The sequence below is a fragment of the Thamnophis elegans genome, chromosome 16 (genome assembly GCF_009769535.1).
Source record: "Thamnophis elegans isolate rThaEle1 chromosome 16, rThaEle1.pri, whole genome shotgun sequence".
Classification (NCBI taxonomy): Eukaryota; Metazoa; Chordata; class Lepidosauria; order Squamata; family Colubridae; genus Thamnophis; species Thamnophis elegans.
This window is the reverse complement of record NC_045556.1, coordinates 54,253-72,952: the sequence shown is the minus strand read 5'-3', so window position 1 is coordinate 72,952 and position 18,700 is coordinate 54,253. Positions and strand designations below refer to the sequence as shown.

At 47.5% G+C, this 18,700-nt stretch overlaps 1 protein-coding gene across 1 annotated transcript in view; it reads right to left on the bottom strand.

The window, feature by feature from the left end:
* The window catches only part of UNC13C (unc-13 homolog C), a 53,851-nt gene that overhangs the window by 27,306 nt on the left and 7,845 nt on the right, over positions 1–18,700 (bottom strand). The window contains 10 exon segments of the mRNA XM_032233690.1: positions 3,808–3,833; positions 3,835–3,877; positions 3,879–3,961; positions 8,577–8,641; positions 8,644–8,790; positions 9,437–9,647; positions 10,409–10,488; positions 16,034–16,116; positions 17,795–17,859; positions 18,417–18,439. Of these exon segments, the coding sequence (XP_032089581.1) occupies positions 3,808–3,833; positions 3,835–3,877; positions 3,879–3,961; positions 8,577–8,641; positions 8,644–8,790; positions 9,437–9,647; positions 10,409–10,488; positions 16,034–16,116; positions 17,795–17,859; positions 18,417–18,439 (826 nt within the window).

Below are 18,700 nucleotides of genomic sequence, written 5' to 3'. Positions count from 1 at the left end.
CAGAGCATCAACATCCAAGGCATCAACACTACATTGAAGTAGCAATTCCCAGGGTTTAAAAAGAGGTCCGCCCCACCATGAATGAAAAGGAGACCAATCAATAAATCGAGCACATCAAGGAGGGTTCTGATCCATTTTCTTTCCGGCTTTCCTTAGCTGGACGTGGAACAGAAAAGAATCAGTATCTTCACTAGGATGCTTCTCTTGCTGGCAACATTTGCCTTCTCCCCAACTGCATGAGCTGCCAGCCAATTGAACGTCTGCCGTGTGAAGTGAGAGCTTCAAACATAGGGCAGACGCTCGTCTGTGAGAGATGCTCTTCCGGCTCCCACACCGAGTTCAGGGTAAGCTGGGCTGCCTCTAAGATCCATCCCATCTCAAGGATTCCATGGGTTGCATATCCAAACACATATGCCATTAGATTAAAAAAAGGATGAAATCGGGATGAGGGACAGATCAAAGGTTAAAAAGCTGGATTGACAGAATATTTTTCTCAATACAATAGCCACATTTTCTTTCAAAGCAAACATGGGATTATTTGAAGGCCAAGCAGGATCAAACATACAATTTGCATAATGTAAAATAAATCCATACTTGTAATCAGAAAGCTGTAGATTCTAAATCCTTGGCCATTTGTTTTAATCTCTCATAGATCATAAAAACATTGAGAGATGTTACAGTTAAATGACATCACCATTCCAAATTTAAAGCCCACAATAGTAGCAGAAATAATTATTTTAGAACCAGAGTCTTTTCTCCCACAGCAATCAAAACTGGTAGAAGAGCCCCTGTCGTGTTTCAGCATGTCTCAAAAAGAATCCTTGCTGATTTACAGAGAATCTCGCTTTAAGCCCTGAAAGCTGAAACTATCAACTTTCCCTCGGTCAAGAGACTGTGCCCCGAGGAGCAAAAGTGCCTGCGGAGGATCCCGTTTCATCGTTGCTCTGCTCCCCTGCCAGCCTGGCAACAATCTTAGCCCAGGAGGGGAAGGAATCCCCGACCCACCATACTGTGGTGACAGAGCACAGTCTAAGCAACAGGTGGCATAAATCATCTCTCACAACTGCCAGGGCTCAGGCAAGCCATAAGCACACAACACTCTTCAGCTGGCAGCAGTCAGACAGTGAGGAGGGTTGGGGAGGAAGACAGCCAGTCCTGAGGCTGAGGAAAGGGCCTCTGGCGGCAGAGGGCAGAGAGGGAGAGGCAGCAAGGCAGAGGAACAGCTGGAGACTGTTTCCATGTGTGCGTGTGCACAGCTGCCAGAAGACAGAGCAACTAAGAAGGAGAGTCGACTTCACAGTAAAAGCATGCCTTAGAGGTGATTGTCCCCTCCCAGAGGACATGAAAGAGGGAGGAATGGGGAGGGGGCTTCCTTCTGTAAACATAGGCTCATTAGGGTCCGCGTCTGTGTCAAGAGAGAAAAGTTCTGTTTGTAAAACTATACAGTCTTTGTGCCAAGTTTTGTCTTGCCCTGCATTTGGAACTAGCTATTTGGCAGCTCGCCAAAGGAGATAAGGTTCATATTTGATGAACAACCTTCTGAAAGACTGTTTGATAAGCCTTGCTGACTGAATGAAAGGAATTCACAGTCATGTAAAAAAAGGGGCTTTTGCCAGGACCAAGGCTCTGCTTCTTGCTTGTTGAGGAAGTCTGGGTGAGAGAGAAGGAGGAGGAGTCAGTGGGCCGTTTTAGAAATCCTTCTCATCATCAGAAACAGTGGATGCCCAGGACAGCCACTGATGGAAGGCAAGCATCACGTGGGAGGAGGAACCAAGCTCTGGATGATGTGTGTACACAACATTGCTCAAAGCAGGTTCAGAGAGCTGGGATTTTCTTTCTTGAGCACCAGAGGACCCGTCTCTGTCAGGCAGGCAGGCAGGCAGGCAGGCAGGCAGGCAGGCAGGCAGGCAGGCAGGCAGGCAGGAAGGAAGGAAGGAAGGAAGGAAGGAAGGAAGGAAGGAAGACATTCCATCACTCTGGGTTTGTGCTGCAGGCAGATAGGAACACCCAGGACGGTCATTCGAGTGCAGCACTGATTCCTCTCTGGATTGTTCAGCAACGTTTCAGTGGGGAAACTATCCTGTCGCCCTGTCTCTGACTCCACAGTGAATAGGCCGAAGTTCTTCTACATTTCCTGAGGGACTATAACGAGGTTTCAAATTCCTTCCGCAGAAATCATCGCTTGTATATTTTATCATTAAAGAGCAACAATTTGATCAGGGAACTCTCAACATCTTCCACTCATCTCAGCATGATCTGATGGATGTTTATACGGAACAAGCCAAGTTTTCCAATATTCACTGGAGCTTATTCTCAATTAAATTCTCAAAGATGATCTCACCCTTCCATTATTCAACCGTGTAACTTCAGAACGAATGCCATGGCTTATTTGGCCCCTTTCCTTCCTTCCACGGCTGAGTCTGCCTTGCTCTCCAGCTAGGGAATCTGCATTCTGAACACCCCCTTTGTTCGCCTGCACCTCCACCCTCCATGCTCAAAGTTTTAGCTGAATTATTTGGCTGCTTTTAATCTTTGTTTATGAATGGGTGCATGTATGTTAATTAAATCCACCAAATGCTGTCACTTTGTTTTTAAAGGCTGAAAACATGCTGCTGCAGGGCTGGCATGGTGCACTGCCAATTTCTGCTGTAACACACACAGAAACAGATTTTTTTTCCAAAAAAAGAAACTGTTTATATGAAGTGGAGATGCAACATATGTTCCCTCAAAGCCTGGTTTCTCAACTTTCCTGTTCCCCCAATTTCATGATTTGTGTGTGTGGGGGGGGGGAGCTAAAAAAATTAGCTCAGAATGAATATATTGGTAGAAGGAGCAATTCATGGACTTCAAAAGCACAGACACTGTTTGTGTTATTTGAGATAATTAACAGTTATTTGTCTATTTTAGAGTGAAGAGCCAGTGGGGTGGAAACTGTTATTGGTGCCAGATGGAAGCTCAGGACAGCCACCCAGCCAGCCAAAATTCCACCAGCATCAGTAAAATACCACCGCCAGCTAAGACAGGGGCAGCAGTTTCAGGGGATCGTGCCCTTGCTGTGAAGGGCACCTGCAGTGGGGGGGGGGGGGGGGTCGTACTGGGTTATTGCTGATCTTGAGGCCACCTAGAACGACTGCAGGACAAAAAACCCCTCTGCTTCCTAAGGCTTGTCAGACCATGGAGAAATAAGGCTGCAGGGGGTCTTCTCTAGGAGCAGCAGGGGACACCCCACTATGCCCCCCCCTCTGGAACTGAAAGCAAGACGGCCCGCAGCTTCACAAAGCCTTTCTGCAGAAACCATCCATGGTCTATTCAGAGAGAGAGCAATCCAAGGTAAAGACTACACGCAACCACCCTGGATAACTATACTATTCTAGATTGCCCTTCTCCTTAAATTAAAACTAATATTGTAGAGATGCTCAGTGCTGGCAGAGGCTACTAATGTTGCAGTTGATGCTGTGGCTATAGGTATCACAATTGCATTGTATGTCTAATAAAGGAGAAAAAATAATCGGCATCAAATGAACTGTGTTTCTAGTCTATACCAAAAGATGACTATTCCTTGGCCAGAAAAAATGAAAAGATGGAAGAGCAGAAGAATCGACCTTCCCATCCTCCAAAATTGGAACATGCACAGCTCCTTGATTATGTCCATAATGCAAATGCACGGACTTTGAAGAATAAGAAACAATATTTTGGCTGTAACTCAGCTGAATGAGAAAGTCCGAGGCTTTTTCTACAGCCCAAGTGATAAATATGCAATTATGGTAGCAAAGAAGGTTGCAGAAACCCTTTAGTTTTAGTACTTACAAATAAAACTTTTCATCCCATGTTGGAATTCAAGTTCCCGAAGATAGTCCTTGTTCTCCTTTCGTTTTGCCAATTGCACAGTAACATATGGATCACTGGAGCCGGTTTTGTCCTTTGCTTGCAAGCCTTGGGCACAAAGCACTGTGAGAACAAGACAGAGAAATAGTTGGATCCAACGGGCACATCAGGATTGGCCCTAACCTACGATGCTCCCACATGCAGTGTTGGTCCCAAAGGTCCAAGACCTCCTGCCTGGTCAACATCCCTAGGGAACAGTTAGACAGAGACCATCCGAGGGAGTCCCTGGAGCAGCCGCCTGGTCAAAGAGACTAGCTGAAGGTCGGTGAGGGAAGGCAGAGGTCAAATCAAGAGAAGAGGTGAAGTACAGAGCTTAGTTTCGGCCCCAGGGCTACATGGTATTGGATCTGGGTACTTGAGAGACCGCCTGCTGCCAATTACCTCCCACAGACCCATTAGATCGCACAGGGTTGGCCTCCTCCGGGTTCTGTCTACCAGCCATGCCACTGGCTATTGTCCGGGGGAGGGCCTTCTCTGTGGCAGCTCCGGCCCTCTGGAACGAACTCCCCGCATGGATTCGGACCCTCACCTCTCTCCAGGGCTTCCGGAAAGCCGTCAAAAACCTGGCTTTGCCGGCAGGCCTGGGGTTATGAAGTTCCCTCCCCTCTTGACATGTATGGTTGTGCGACTGTTGCCTACTTTTATTATTTGTATTTTGTCTTTTATGTTCCCCCTTTTTTTCCCCTTTGAATTGTTCGCCGCCCTGAGTCCTCCCGGAGAAGGGCGGCATACAAATAATAAAAAACCAATTCCAATACCAATACCTCTCTCTCTCTCTCTCTCTCTCTCTCTGTCTCTCTCTTTCTCTCTTTCTCTCTCTCTCTGTCTCTCTCTGTCTGTCTGTCTCTCTCTGTCTCTCTCTGTCTGTCTCTCTCTGTCTGTCTGTCTGTCTGTCTCTCTCTCTCTGTCTCTCTCTGTCTCTCTCTGTCCTCTCTCTCTCTCTCTCTGTCTCTCTGTCTCTCTCTCTGTATCTCTCTCTGTCTCTCTCTGTCTGTCTGTCTCTCTCTCTCTGTCTCTCTCTGTCTGTCTCTCTCTGTCTGTCTGTCTGTCTGTCTGTCTCTCTCTCTCTCTCTCTCTCTCCCACCTAGAAGACAAACTGCACAGGCAGAAAGAGAGGCGGGGAGGGAGGAAGCCCCCATCCCCACCCCAAGGCACTGATAAGCCAGTTTGTTAAATCACTTGGTAGCTGCAGCAAAGGAGGAGGCTCTGAGTCCCATAAAATTTGAGAACTGCAGATTGCTTGGTCTCCTTCTTCCTCTTCCTTTTGGTGTCTTCTGAGCCCAAGTGGGGCAGACCTCCCGTCTTCTTACTGAAGGAAAGCAAGGAGATTCGATTGGGATCTCCACCAAGAGCTGGGAAGATCCGAACGGAGCCAGAGGAGACCAAAGGTTGGGTTCCCAAAACTGCTCTTTTGAACCTGGAGAGGCTTATTTATTGTGGTCTCAGGTCTAGATCTGCATCAGCTGGATTCTATGAGCACAGAAGACAGTTTGGCTTGGTTTTCTTTACCCCTGGTGGAAACTGGAACGATCTCCCCGTTGAGATCCGGACCCTCACCACCCTTTCAGCTTTCCGCAAAGCCACGAAGACCTGGTTGTTCCGGCAGGCCTGGGGCTGATGAATTTCCAGCCCCACTTGAATGTCGCGACTGTTGTGTATTTTAATTTGTTTGTTGTTTTAATTTGTTTGTTTTTATTTTCCGATTTGTATCCCCTTCCCCCCTTGGTTGTTAGCCGCCCTGAGTCCCTGGGGAATAGGGCGGCATACATATTAACTACAACTACAACTGCCCGTGCAAGAAGAAATATATCCTATATGCATCAAGCATGATAGAGATAAACGTGGGCCTGGCTATAAAAACAATTTAGAAAACTCAGAGAAGCAGATAAATTTTAGACTCAAAATGGACAATACAGCCTGAAACCAGCAAAGCAGATGCTGAAGTTGGGGAATCTCAGGTACAAGGAAAGGAATAGGTACCTCTCCACCCACCTCCCACCAGTCCTTCCAGCTGGGATGGATCATTACCAACAGAAAGCCTTCAGTTGGAAAACCCTCCTTTGCCCCTAAGGAAGGTGGGATAAGTAAAACCTACAGGATGTTCTATGCCCCTCCTATCCCAGTGAACCTTTCAAATATCGCACTCTCAGGAGGAAACGGCATCTTTTGCCCTGGAGCAAAGCACAAATTCCAGATCCCATTTCTCCAATTTACAAGCCCCACTGAAAACTCTCCCATTGCAGAGACCAGAATTTATGCTAGCTGGTGCTTATGCTTATGCTTCTATAAATATAAACACTTGTCAGCTGCTTCTTCCGTCATAATTCATAACAAAAACGCTCAGCCAGCAGCAAGCTGAGGCCACTGAAAGCCAGAGCTGCATCCCAGTCACACCTGTCTCTCTCCCTTCCTCTCAATGTCTAATATTAATGTTGCCCGTGTTATTTACGGCATCCAGACAGCTACAGGATAGCTGCATTTTGAGAGCTCCTGGTAGGGCAGTGAGCCGATTGGATGCCTGCTCGGAGAAGTGTTGGCTCACCATGTGTCCCATTGCCCCAAGCTCCACTTGGACCTGGAAGACCAGGATCGCTTTAAACTGTTGAACGAACAGCCCTCCTGGAGCAGGAAGGGAGCCCGGAGCACAGCAGCTGAAAGAGACTCCCCGGCCAAGGAGATGAGACCCGGCCGGGTAGGATTCTCGTTTTTCATTTTGCTAGCTGAAGGTCTGCTCTTGTCCGGGACAGAAAGTGCCGCTTCCTATCAAGATCATAGTTTCATCCAAGCATATGAGCGAAGGCCCTGCAGCCTAAACAGCCTGTGATGCAACGGCCTTGGCAGAGCGGGCACCAGGCGGCCAGATAAGAGGGAGCCCACAGCTGCACAAGGAGCCGAGCAAGAGGTTCCCAGGGGATTCTCTCTTATGTTCCCAGGCTGCAAAGGTGACGGCAAGAGAATGGCACTTTCGGACTTGCAAAAGTCTGTCAATGTAGCTTCACAACAAAGTAGAATTCACTTATCTGGCTGTGTTCCTGCCTGTCAGGCTGGGAGCCGACTTCTCTTTTCACGTTCTGTCCTTCTTACCAAGCCCTGGAGCTTGGCCGGAATAAGGGGCAGCTCAGCTCTAGGACTCATCTCCTCCCATGCCTACAAAATTCTTAAGCCCCCCCTCCCCCCCCCGGATGAAAGGCTCCATTAGCTGACTCTCTGCTTTGTGCAGAGCCCTTTTCCTCTGCTGGTGCTTTGGCGTCACTACTGAAAAGGTGTCTCTGGTTGGGCAGCCGTTGCTTTGGGCCTCTGAGATGGATCCCTCCCAATGCCAGGATTCCATGGACCCAAAGAATAGCAATAGCAATAGCAGTTAGACTTATATACCGTTTCATAGGGCTTTCAGCCCTCTCTAAGCGGTTTACAGAGTCAGCATATCACCCCCACAGTCTGGGTCTCATTTTCACCCACCTCGGAAGGATGGAAGGCTGAGTCAACCTTGAGCCGGTGAGATTAGAACCGCTGAACTGCAGATAACAGGTCAGCTGAAGTGGCCTGCAGTACTGCACCCTAACCACTGAGCCAAATCTTCCGTAAATTCAAGAAAGAGGCAGCTTTCCCTCCTCCCAGTTTGGGCTGTGAGACCCGCCTGGGCCTTGCCCGCTTCCTGCCAGATTCATCAATCCCACAAGCAAAATCCATTGGACTCTACGGCAGCCACTGCCTATATTGTCATGACTATAATAGAGCATGTCCACTTCCACAGCATTCTTTGTGTAAAGCTCCGGATACATTCCTGCTGCAGATTCTTATATGCTCATTAAGGACTGGATTGCATAGTTTCACAACTGAGCAACAAAACAGGTTTGCATAAATAAGTAAAAAAATCAACCAGCTATACTTTCTGCCAATGTGGTTATCCAGAATGATCATAAGCGTAAGGTTAATATGGTTTCTGCAGGAGAGACATATCCCTCATAACTTACATTCGGTTGCAGACAGTGGAGCATTTCTTCCCATAAAGTCAAAATTACATATAAAAAGATATTATGATGATAGGTGGAATATACAGGAATGCCATAATGAAAAGAGAAGATATTTGATTTAGCAACAACTTTTCCTGCCAGTGGTGGGTGATAAGCAAATTTGAATTATGGGATGTCGGAATCAGATACCGACAGCAAGGGGAGATTCAGCCAAAGCCCCTGGCGTATTTCCATTCTCCCCTGTGAGTCTGGTCTGCATAAGCAAATTTCTAAGCAGCCCATTGATTTATCTGATAGAAAGGTTGCTATTTCACCATGAATGCAGTACCCGTGAGCTGGAAAGGACCAAAGAGGACATCTGGCCCATCCCCTGGGCCAGGGGGGAAATCCATAACCTCTGCTCTGCCCATGGGGGGGGGACGGGACGAGGGTGCTTCCAGTCCAAGTAAGTCCCCTCCAGGGAAGGGACTATCCATCTGCCCTCGGCAGGCTGATCCACTACTCAACCCCACCAGAGGACTCTTCCTAGGCTCAGCCCGGACACAGAGAGAAGCTCAGCTGGAGCCAATTCAACCTCCTCCTGAATCCAGCAAAACAGCCTTTTCTCACAATGCAACACTCTTGCTTTCATTACAGGCCACAAGTTAGGTTGCTGGACAAAAAAGGACACAAAAAGAGACAAAAGCCAGGAAAACGTATCCACACCTGTGATGGTTATTTTGCTGACCACTTGGAGGTGCCATCCAGGGACCTCTGTCTGGCTGCCTTTGTGTGCTTTGAGATTCTTCCTTTGAAACCTGGAACACCTCCCGGATCAGGTGAAAGACCTCCGGCCTGTTTTTCTCCCGAATTGTCATCTGCTCCTTCATGGCTGTAATGATGCTCTGGGTCTTATCTTCAGCCCCGTGCTTTGAGCTCTTCTCTGCTGCCCCTGAGGGAATACCACCACCACCAACACCATCATCATCATATTACAAGCAATAATTCATTGATCCGGTCATTAGGAAGGGTTCCTGAAACCTCAGAAGCAGGTGGCCCATTCCCTCCTTGGATTGTAGCGGCCTGGTTCCTTGTTCACCAAATACAGCAAATATCCCCGTGAAATGCCGTTACTGCAGGCCAAGGAACCCCAACAAACACCCAAATGGAGAACTTTAAAGCCCCTCCTGTCTGGCTTGGCCACACGTGGGGCGGGGAGTACTGAGGCCTGACTTTACTCAGGGAGTCCATGACATCTACTGGGCTTTGACTTGATCTAACCAGATCCTGCAGGAAGCGATGGCCATAATCGGGGGGGGGGGGGAGAGGGACACAATTAAAGGTGGAGGGTGCCTGACCCACCAAACCACAAAGGAGGTGACCCCTTTGCTGACTCTCTTGGGCTAACCCAGCTGGTGGGTCAATTGTTTCGTGAACCAAACGATCAACAAAGTGAGTAAATCCTGGAGCTGGTAGAGGCAGCGGTGAAGGGCCAGCGGCCCCCACAGTTTCAGGTAACCCTAACAAAGGCTGCCTGTGGCCTCTTTTCCCACCCCAGAATGCCCACTAGAAAGAAAGAGGGCCCACCCAAGACTCACTCTGAAGGCAGTCGGCATTGAGGAGGTCTTGGCACTTCTCGTGGCATTTCACTCCACACTCACTGCATCTCATTCCCTGCCGGGCAATGCCCCAGAGCAGCCCTTCGCACTCGTAGCAGTAGGTGGGGGCTGTGGCTGTCCACACTTCGAAGTAGTGCGGGGTGGTCAAGGACATGGGGTAGATGAGCGCCGTCAGAGTCTTTGAAAACGTGCAGTTTCTGTTGGGAAGAACACAACCGTCATAGATGATGCAAGAGGGGAAGGATCGCCTCCCTCTCCGAAGGAAAAGGAGAGAAAACAGCCGTTCTCAATCGGTTGTTACTGATTTAATTAATTTTCCCTGCCTTGCCCTTCTTTTGCGTGTGACTTCAGCCAGCTGTACATACATGTAAATGAAACCCCCACCACACACCGTACACACACAATGTGTTGCAATCTTGTCTTCTTTATTGGCCAAGTATAATAGGACACACAAGGACTTTGTCCCCAGTGCATAAGCACACACTCTTATAGCAGAAAGGGGAATCTAGGACTCATTTCAGCCAAAAGTGGCTTCCACATTGCGGCAGGCAAGGAAGCAATAGCAATAGCAGTAGACTTATATACCGCTTCATAGGGCTTTCAGCCCTCTCTAAGCGGTTTACAGAGAGTCAGCATATTGCCCCCAACAATCTGGTCCTCATTTACCCACCTCGGAAGGATGGAAGGCTGAGTCCAACCCTGAGCCGGTGAGATTTGAACCGCTGACTGCTGATCTAGCAGTAAGCCTGCAGTGCTGCATTAACCACTGCGCCACCTTGGCTCTTAGCACAGCACAGCACTGGTGTTGGGTTGATTTTCTACCTGTCCTTCCTTTGTGGGGGGGGGGGGAGGTTCTTCAGTTCAAGGCCAGCTTCTTTTCACCCCTATACGGTAAGGCGGGTCTCCCACCCAAAGCCCAGCACTGGTGGAGGTCTCGGAAAGAGCTCCTTTCCTTGCTCTTACCATCTCATTATTCAGGGATGTCCGGACAAGTGGGGCCAGTGAGACCCCCGGCTTTCGGCAGCCAGTGTCTGTTAAGGCAAAAGACACAGGGAGTAAAAAGTGCAGGAAACAAGGAACAGCAGCCTAGAACAAAAGCAGGCGGCTGCTCTCAAAATCCTGTCCAAGTTTGTTATGGTCCCTGAGCCCTGGATCACATAGAAGGTCCCGGCAGGAACCCTGGGCAGAGTCCTCCTAAAGGCTGCCTCAACGCCCTCCTTGACCACCTCAAAATCCCAGGAGAAGTCTAAAAACTGTTAAAGCCAAGGGGAGTGGGAACCCTGTCGCTCCATGAACCCAGGCAGAAGCGGTTGTTTTAGCCACCTTGAGCCTGGCAGGTTCCACACCTAGATGCAATGCTTAGCCCAGGTGCAGCTAGCTATCAGAACCAAATGCCTCTCTGGCCTTTGCCTGGATGGCCTCTCCCTGGAGGACGGGTGCCCTGCTCAGCTGCTCCTCCCCTGAAGCAGCTTTTCAGCAACCAAGGTAATGGTTGGAAAGTACCAGAGAGACACTTCTAAACTTCCTGCCTCCATGAAACATAACCACTAACGCAGGAACAAAACTGCAAAGCAGCAGGAAACCCAGCCATTTTTGAGAACATTGACACTGAATCCTTAACGTTATTTTAGTACCTTTCACAGATACTAAGTCACTTCACATATTTATAAAATCTGTGATGTATAATTTGAATACTGGGCCTCCTAAGTATGATGAAACTCGAGTATGTTTAGTACAAAAGATTGAAAATATATTTATTTGGACACACAATAGATATAATATATTAAATCAATTTCATTTAAAATGTTCAGGTTTTATAACAAATAGATAACAAGCTGCTGCTGACAAAACGATCAGGTAGCATTTGTTTTACTTTTATTATTGACAGAAAGTTAATACCAAAAACAATAAACAGTCTGGAGTGGGTCTTTCCTCCACGCCATTAATTCAGATAGGATGGATTCCCAAAGGACACACTTTGGGAACCATGTGAGAGAGGGAAAGCAAAGACCTAGATGCCCTTGACTCTGTCTGACAGCCGCTCTCTTGGAGGCTGCCCCCAACGCCCATTTCTGTTTGACATCTTCAACAACAGCCATATTACCCATGACCTAACACAGGAGTGTTCACACCTCTCCTTTCAGATTGCAATGCAGGGCCAGACTATGAGAATAACCATCAATTTGATTGACGGCATTCAGGAATCTCAACACCCTGGAAGCTCTCTGTTGTAAAACAATTCCTTCTCAGTGGCCAAATGAATAGCAAGGTTCACCTCCCATCTCTTAAACCTGGGATGACCAGTCTCTGATTCTTCAGCATCAACCGCAGAAGACCAGTGACTCACTGTCAACCTGCCAGCTTTAATAAATTATTGTTGGGTTCTTAGCTGAGTTTTCTATCACACATGATTAACTCTACACATAATTATGAGGTGAAGTAAGAACAAATCACTGGCATGTCGTTATTTGATTTACTACATTATGTAGCAATCTGGTTAATAAATTAATCCCACAAGCTTTTCTTTACAAAGTCTTGGCAATTTAGCTGGTTTGTGGTGGCTAACATAATGAATTCCCCTTGCTAACGATTAATTATGAATATTTCTGTTTGCTTGTCACTTTCCATTTTTCAGCCAAGGACCAGAGCCAAGACGCGAACACAAAGGTGTGGAAAGGACTCCAAAACATGACTGAAAACTCCAACAGAGGCCAGGAGGGTTGGGTGATGTCTACATCAATGCACACTGGAAAGAAAATGAAGAAAAAAACTTTCCCCCAGGAGACACATGTGACTGGCAGGCAGCGCTGAAAACTCAGTGGGATAATGTCTGTGACTGGCACAGAGCACTGAAAGTCTCCGTTTGTTCAAAAGGAACAGCAGAAAAGCAGAGAGATTGCACCCCATGTAAAGAAATGTACATTTGCACAGAATTACAGAATTCAGTTGGGCAAGAATAAAAGGAGAAAAAAGTGACATTATCGAGGAGTTTATTGCTGATTCATCTGTACATCTTTTCTGCCTCAGAAAATCTGATCAGTTTTTCATTAGGGGTACTTCAAATTATCTTGGCATCTGCTGGGAATTTTATTCTACCGAGAGTCAAGGATCCAACAAATCCTTATCTTCTGTCACTGGCAACTTAATTTATCAGAAGATGTATCAATCTCTTAAGACTTAACTCATTACAACAGCTATGTTCGAGTCTCTGCAAAAACTCTGCAAAAAGCTATATATGTTTACATAGGATGCACCCCAACCTGATTACAAGCAGGCATATAAATTAAATAAATAAACTGTTTCCAAACCACCCATTTATGGGCTTGGATTATGAATTAAATAATCACCTCTCTGACGAGGGAAACGGTGGCGCCCACTCCTCCTCCTCCACCTTGAATATTGCACCAAGTTGACCCCCCTTTGCTGCTGCTATCTGGCCACTGCAAGGAGCTAACGGGAAAGTCGTGGGGCTTCGTGATTAATGGTCTGCCAAGGCTAGCGGTGAAGGAGAGCCCACTTTTGTCCAAGCAGAGACAAAGGCCTGAGGCTGCCACCCTGGCCCGTGGGGGGACTGAAATGCAAAGGCCATCCCCCAAAGACTTCCGAAGGGTGTCTCAGCACATCTCCCCTGCCTTTCTGCAAACGGCAGTGCCCAGGAGGATGGTAGAAGGTTGGCAGTCTGGGCCCAAGCAGGAGGGCTTCCTGCCCCAGGGAGCTACACAGGGCACCTCTGGGTCCTTCTGGCTGTAAGAGGCTGCGGAGGGGAGGAAAGGCAAGCTGGCCAGCAAGCACTGCCCACCCCAGCTGCCTCCAAGGCAACTCCGTTGCCTGCTCTGGCCTGGCCAGGTTTCACATCCTCCCCAAGTACCATTAGTGGGAAACCGGCAACTCGAGCTCTGGGTTTCTACAGAGTCTTCAGTCTCAGGGAAAGTCCAGAGTGGTATCAGCCAGTTCTGACAGGTTCTGGAGAACCGGTAGCTGAAATTTTGAGTCGTTCGGAGAACCGGCAAATAGGCTGGCCCCGCCCCCACTGCCTCCCCAACCTTCCCGCTGAGCTTCTTTTGTGGCCCTGAACAGGAGAAGGGAGCTGAAGGGCAGGTTAGTGGGGTTTCGGAGGGAATGAGGATTTTGCAGTATCCTTTCCCTGCCACGCGCACAAAATCATACCCCCAGAACCGGTAGTAAAAACATTTGAATCCCATCACTGGGAAAGTCAGCGGATCTTCCAAGAACGTCTTGCATAGGCACAAGTTGCTCAGAATTGAAAAGCCATTTATCGTTTACTTTACTAGGAATAATAAATATATTCTCCTCATAACACACCCATCCCCATCCGTCAGAAAACCTAACCATTAAAATGGTTCTCTATCATGGCAAGGAGTAAATATAGCAAGATGGCCCGGAAAACGGGGAAAGATGCCGTTGTCTCTAGCAGCAGTAACTTCATGGGAAGCTTGCTAATCTTAAGCAAAATGTTTGGAGTCCACCAGCAGCCCACTCTGCTGAGGGGAATTCTGTTGTCCCCCCCCTTGCAAAATTAAATTTTCCTAACCCTGTCTGCTGTCCCCCTTCCCCCCCCCCTCCATGTTTGGAAAACCTTGAAAGGATCAGGCGGAAAATCCCCTGCAATTTCTGGGGAAAACCAGTCCAATAAGCTCTTCAGTCGGTTCATCCAACATGACTCCAGCAAGCAAGGCTGATACCAGCAAGAAGTGCGTGTTTGTCAGTTGGGACTGGCTGTTTATTTTTTTGAAGTCCCGAGTCACAGGTCTTATTCTGTCACCCCGAGCATTAATCAGACCCCCCCACCCCTTTTAATAGCATCCACAGTCCTGTTGAGCAGCTCACCAGTCATTCCTTCAAGTGATCCTGCCCCTAAAAGAGATCCCCCCAGAGTCCCAGGGTCACTCTTGTGCCCGCCTTAGCTGCAGCTAACTCAGCCCTCCCTGGTCCAGCAGGCCAGGAGCTCCACGTGGACCCCTGCAAGGATGAAGGCTGATCTCTGAGATGCACCTGCAACCAGCCAGCTTCTGGGTGGGCCTAAGCTGTTTTTAGGGCTGAGACAAATCGTTTTTAAGGCAGATTTTAACATCTTAAACTCAATTTGGCCTCAAAGCATTATTGCGGAAAACGTCTAATTTACAACGAAGAACTGCTGTGGGATAGAACCTTCTGAGAAATGCCATGCAGGAATGCCTCAAGCAATAAAACCACTTACCATTGCCTGGAAAATCCAGCATTGATGAGAAAGAATTAGGAAAAGCATTAATAGTCAGATGTTGTAAGGACAATGACATGCAATGATTAATATTTCTACATCCATCAAGGCTGCAGAGATACCACTGCTAAACCCTGCCTTATTTTCACACCTTGGAAACATTCAAATGGGTAACTAAACTGATCCACAATGTATAAGAAATCTCTTAGATACCTCATATTTTTCCCTGTGAGCACTACTTAAATTCACTGAACATAATGTTTTAGGCTAAAATAGTCTCTAACGGAAAAAGATGGATAATATTTTTTTAAAAAAATTGGGAAATATTGATCAAGATGGTAAAATCCATTTTTTTCCAAACAAAATGAAATAAATCACAAGTAGGCCTTGACTGACATCCATTTTTTAAATGATAGACCAAAATTCACAATGACTCCACAAAAGTCTCTTACAAGTTACATTTGCACTTATGACTGTCACAAACTGTCGCAAACTGATTACAATTTGGATGCTTGAGTTTACGCTCAGTTAGCAGTAGCAATAGCAGTTAGACTTATATACCACTTCATAGGGCTTTCAGCCCTCTCTAAGCGGTTTACAGAGTCAGCATTTCGCCCCCAACAACAATCCGGGTTCTCATTTTACCCACCTCGGAAGGATGGAAGGCTGAGTCAACCCTGAGCCGGTGAGATTTGAACAGCCGAACTGCAGAACTGCAGTCAGCTGAAGTAGCCTGCAGTGCTGCATTTAACCACTGTGCCACCTCGGCTCTTGCCGCATTCTGCAGTCACATGATCACAATTTGCAATATTTTTGCCGCTTTCTGGCAAAAAAAACACCATTAGGGGAGCTGAATCTGCTTCATGAATGCAGCTTAATGACTACTGTATGAATGGTCATACAATCAGGTCCTTTCTTGTACTGACTTATGACCATAATGACTTATGACCCTACCCTAACCTACCCTAACCCATTCTCATCTCCATGTGCTCTTTAGTTAAGGGCTACCTGTACCTCTGCAGCCACCTGTCAGAACCAACCACAAAGCCCAGAGGCCTCTGCGGGCCTTTAACTAAACATGCAAGAATGACTAATTTCGTTCTCTAGGGATGCCTCACTTGTCATCTGCCAGTCCCGGCCTGGCTAGTATGGCAGCTCTGGCCACTGGCTCTTCCCAAGGAGTCGACGGGACAGAGCTGAGGCCGAGACTTGCTGGCCCTGCCGCTAGAAGCAGGCTCCCTCTTCCCAGAGCCCAGCTCCTCTCCCTGGTTGGTGAGCAGAGAACAGCCGCGCTTAGTGGTTGAAGCAGGCAGACTGGGCATTACACACAGCATGACTGCATTAGTGCTGACAGTAACTCACCACATCTCGGATGACAGGGAATGTGTTCTTCCGTCGCAGGTCTGGCATGCTATCGATCCCGTATAGAGCACTCCCAGGACTGAAAAGGTGAGAAAGTGGGGTGGATGCATGGAACATACCAAGACGGCGCATGGCTCATATGGGAGAAAACCACATCAGTGTTAAAAGTCATAAACTCCTACAGTCCCCTGAGACCTTTTGGGAAACCTTTTAAAAACCCCAGAACTTTGGGAATAAGAGTACCCTGGCCTTTTGAGCTCAAAAGGCCTACAGGGACAGTTCATACACTGCCATTGGTTTTATGCTTCTTCCAAAGTGGTTCTGCCATGAGCTATTCAGCCTCTTCCATAGTCATTTTCCCAGGAAAACTGTGGGGTGCTTTCTCTTGCACCCAATTAGAGGCTGAAGGAGATACATTGCTGTAGATTTGACATTGCTCTGCACAGTGTAATGAAAAATAATGATGATGATAAATAAATAAATAAATAAATAATTGTAAGATACATCAAGAAATTGCAACTTCCTGCAATAACACCAGCGGAACTGCAAAAAACTGCACTACTCGGAACATTGTACATCTTAAGAAGCTACTTGGTTGATACCTCGGACTCTGGCAGCAACTGTATCAATCATTAGCACCAGTCAATGGTATTTGCGGTGTGTTTTTGAATGTCCCGTTGACTGAGTTTCATACTTAATGAATTAAATAAATATAGTAGTAGCAGTAGTAGTAGCAGCAGCAGCAGCAGCAGTAGCAGTAGCAGTAGTAGTAGTAGTAGTAGCAGCAGCACTTAGAACAGCTTCCACCCTGCCACAATATCTGTAACACCATCAAACATCCAGGCTTGCCTATCCCTGGTAATCCTTGGTAAGGACTCACTAGGTAGACAAAAATGCCAAACCCAGTCTGAACATCTGGCTGGATGTGATGATTAATAATATTATCAACATCTGACTATCCCAAGTACTTGGGAAGGACTCGATAATGCCAAATCCCATATAAACAACCGGCTGATTTCGTGATGAGGAATAATAATAAAAACCTCTATAAACAGAAAAGAAATGACCGGCACACAGAGATCAGAGAGGAGTAACGAAATGACCAGACACACACACAAACACACACACACACACACACACACACACACACACACACACACACGGTCTGTGCATATCACAAAACTCTTCCAGAATGTCGGAAACAATGGAGGACCTCAAAGCTGATCAAGGCAGAATTCGACTGATTAGAAACCTAGTGGGCCATTCAGAGAACAGCCTGAATAGAAAGGGGAAAGTTTTGTTCAGCAGGACCAGCAGGCAACAGATCTCTTCTGGCACTTAAGTTGGAGATATCGTGGTAAAGAAAAACTGGAAATAGAGTCTAGTTAACTGGTGGCAACTCTGACAACATTCCAGGCAACTGACAGCATAGCTGGAGCAAGGAGATTCAGAGGAAGGCTCAGATCCCCAGCGGCTGCATGTAGGATAAACTTTTAGGGAGACAAAGTAGTCCTTGCAAAACAAGGCAATTCACTGGCTTTGCCTCCAGTCTGGGTTTGTCCTGAGCTTCCTCTCAAATGTCCTCACCTTTAACCAAGTCTCTCCTAAGTCACCTGAGCATCCTCTCTGCCACATCATTTCTCCTCCCGCCTTGTTGAGATGCACGTAGGCTGGAGCTGCTATTGGTGTTACCTCCAAAGAACATTAGCGTCTTCAAATGCAGGTTTTTTTCCAGACAGGGAGCTGCAGGTACTTACCCAGAAAAACCTTGGATGGCAAGTTTGGAAGCTTCCAAGGACCGTCCACTGACAGTAGGAGGAGCCTTGAAAGAAAAGAAGGGACAGCTCAGCCTCTGGGCAAGTGCTGGCAGGGAGCAAGCAGAGAGGGGCCATATACAGAACAACACCAAGGACGGAAACACAAATGCGAAGCAGGGCCAGCTCCACCACGCCAAAGCTAAGATCCGTCTTGTTTGAAAAGACAACAGAGGAACATTCAGCCTTGAGGAGGGAATCTGGCTTGTGCACCCCTCCCCTGCAGGCGGCTCCCCTTTAACCCTGGAGTACAAGCGGCAGTTGGTCAGTGGGTGCGCTGGTCCCAGGGTGCAAAACAGGAAACCTGGGTTTGGCAGAAGCAGATCCCTGAGCTGGCACAACTTATGAGTCAGAAAACCACCACAGTGAGGACTCGGTCTGCATGTCAATGGGAGGCATCTGGACACATCAACGGAGAAAGAGGAAGACAGAAGCATGGAAAGCTGGGGGGGGAGGGGGCATGCGCATCTCACAACTCAAATTAAAAGACCAAACAGGTCGACTGAGCCACAACCACACGCCCACAAAAGACAGCACCCTTTAAGGAAAGATGCAAATTTGGAACCTTTTCATCCACAGAACTGCTATCTGAAAAAGAATTGGGAAGAGGGGAATAAAAATTAGACACAAAGTCTCCAAGAAATGCGCATAGTGAATATTGCAATCCTACCTAGAGCCTGGCCAGGAGGCTCCTCATACGCAGATGCTAAACCAGGTTGGGACTTGCTTTCCCACTTCCTTCTGCCTGGTAGGGGAAGTTACAGCTGGCATCTGAAGAGCTAGCGTCTTAGACCTCTTTCTAAGGCATTCAACGGTGTTCAGAGAGTCAACCGAGAGCCACTTTGTAAG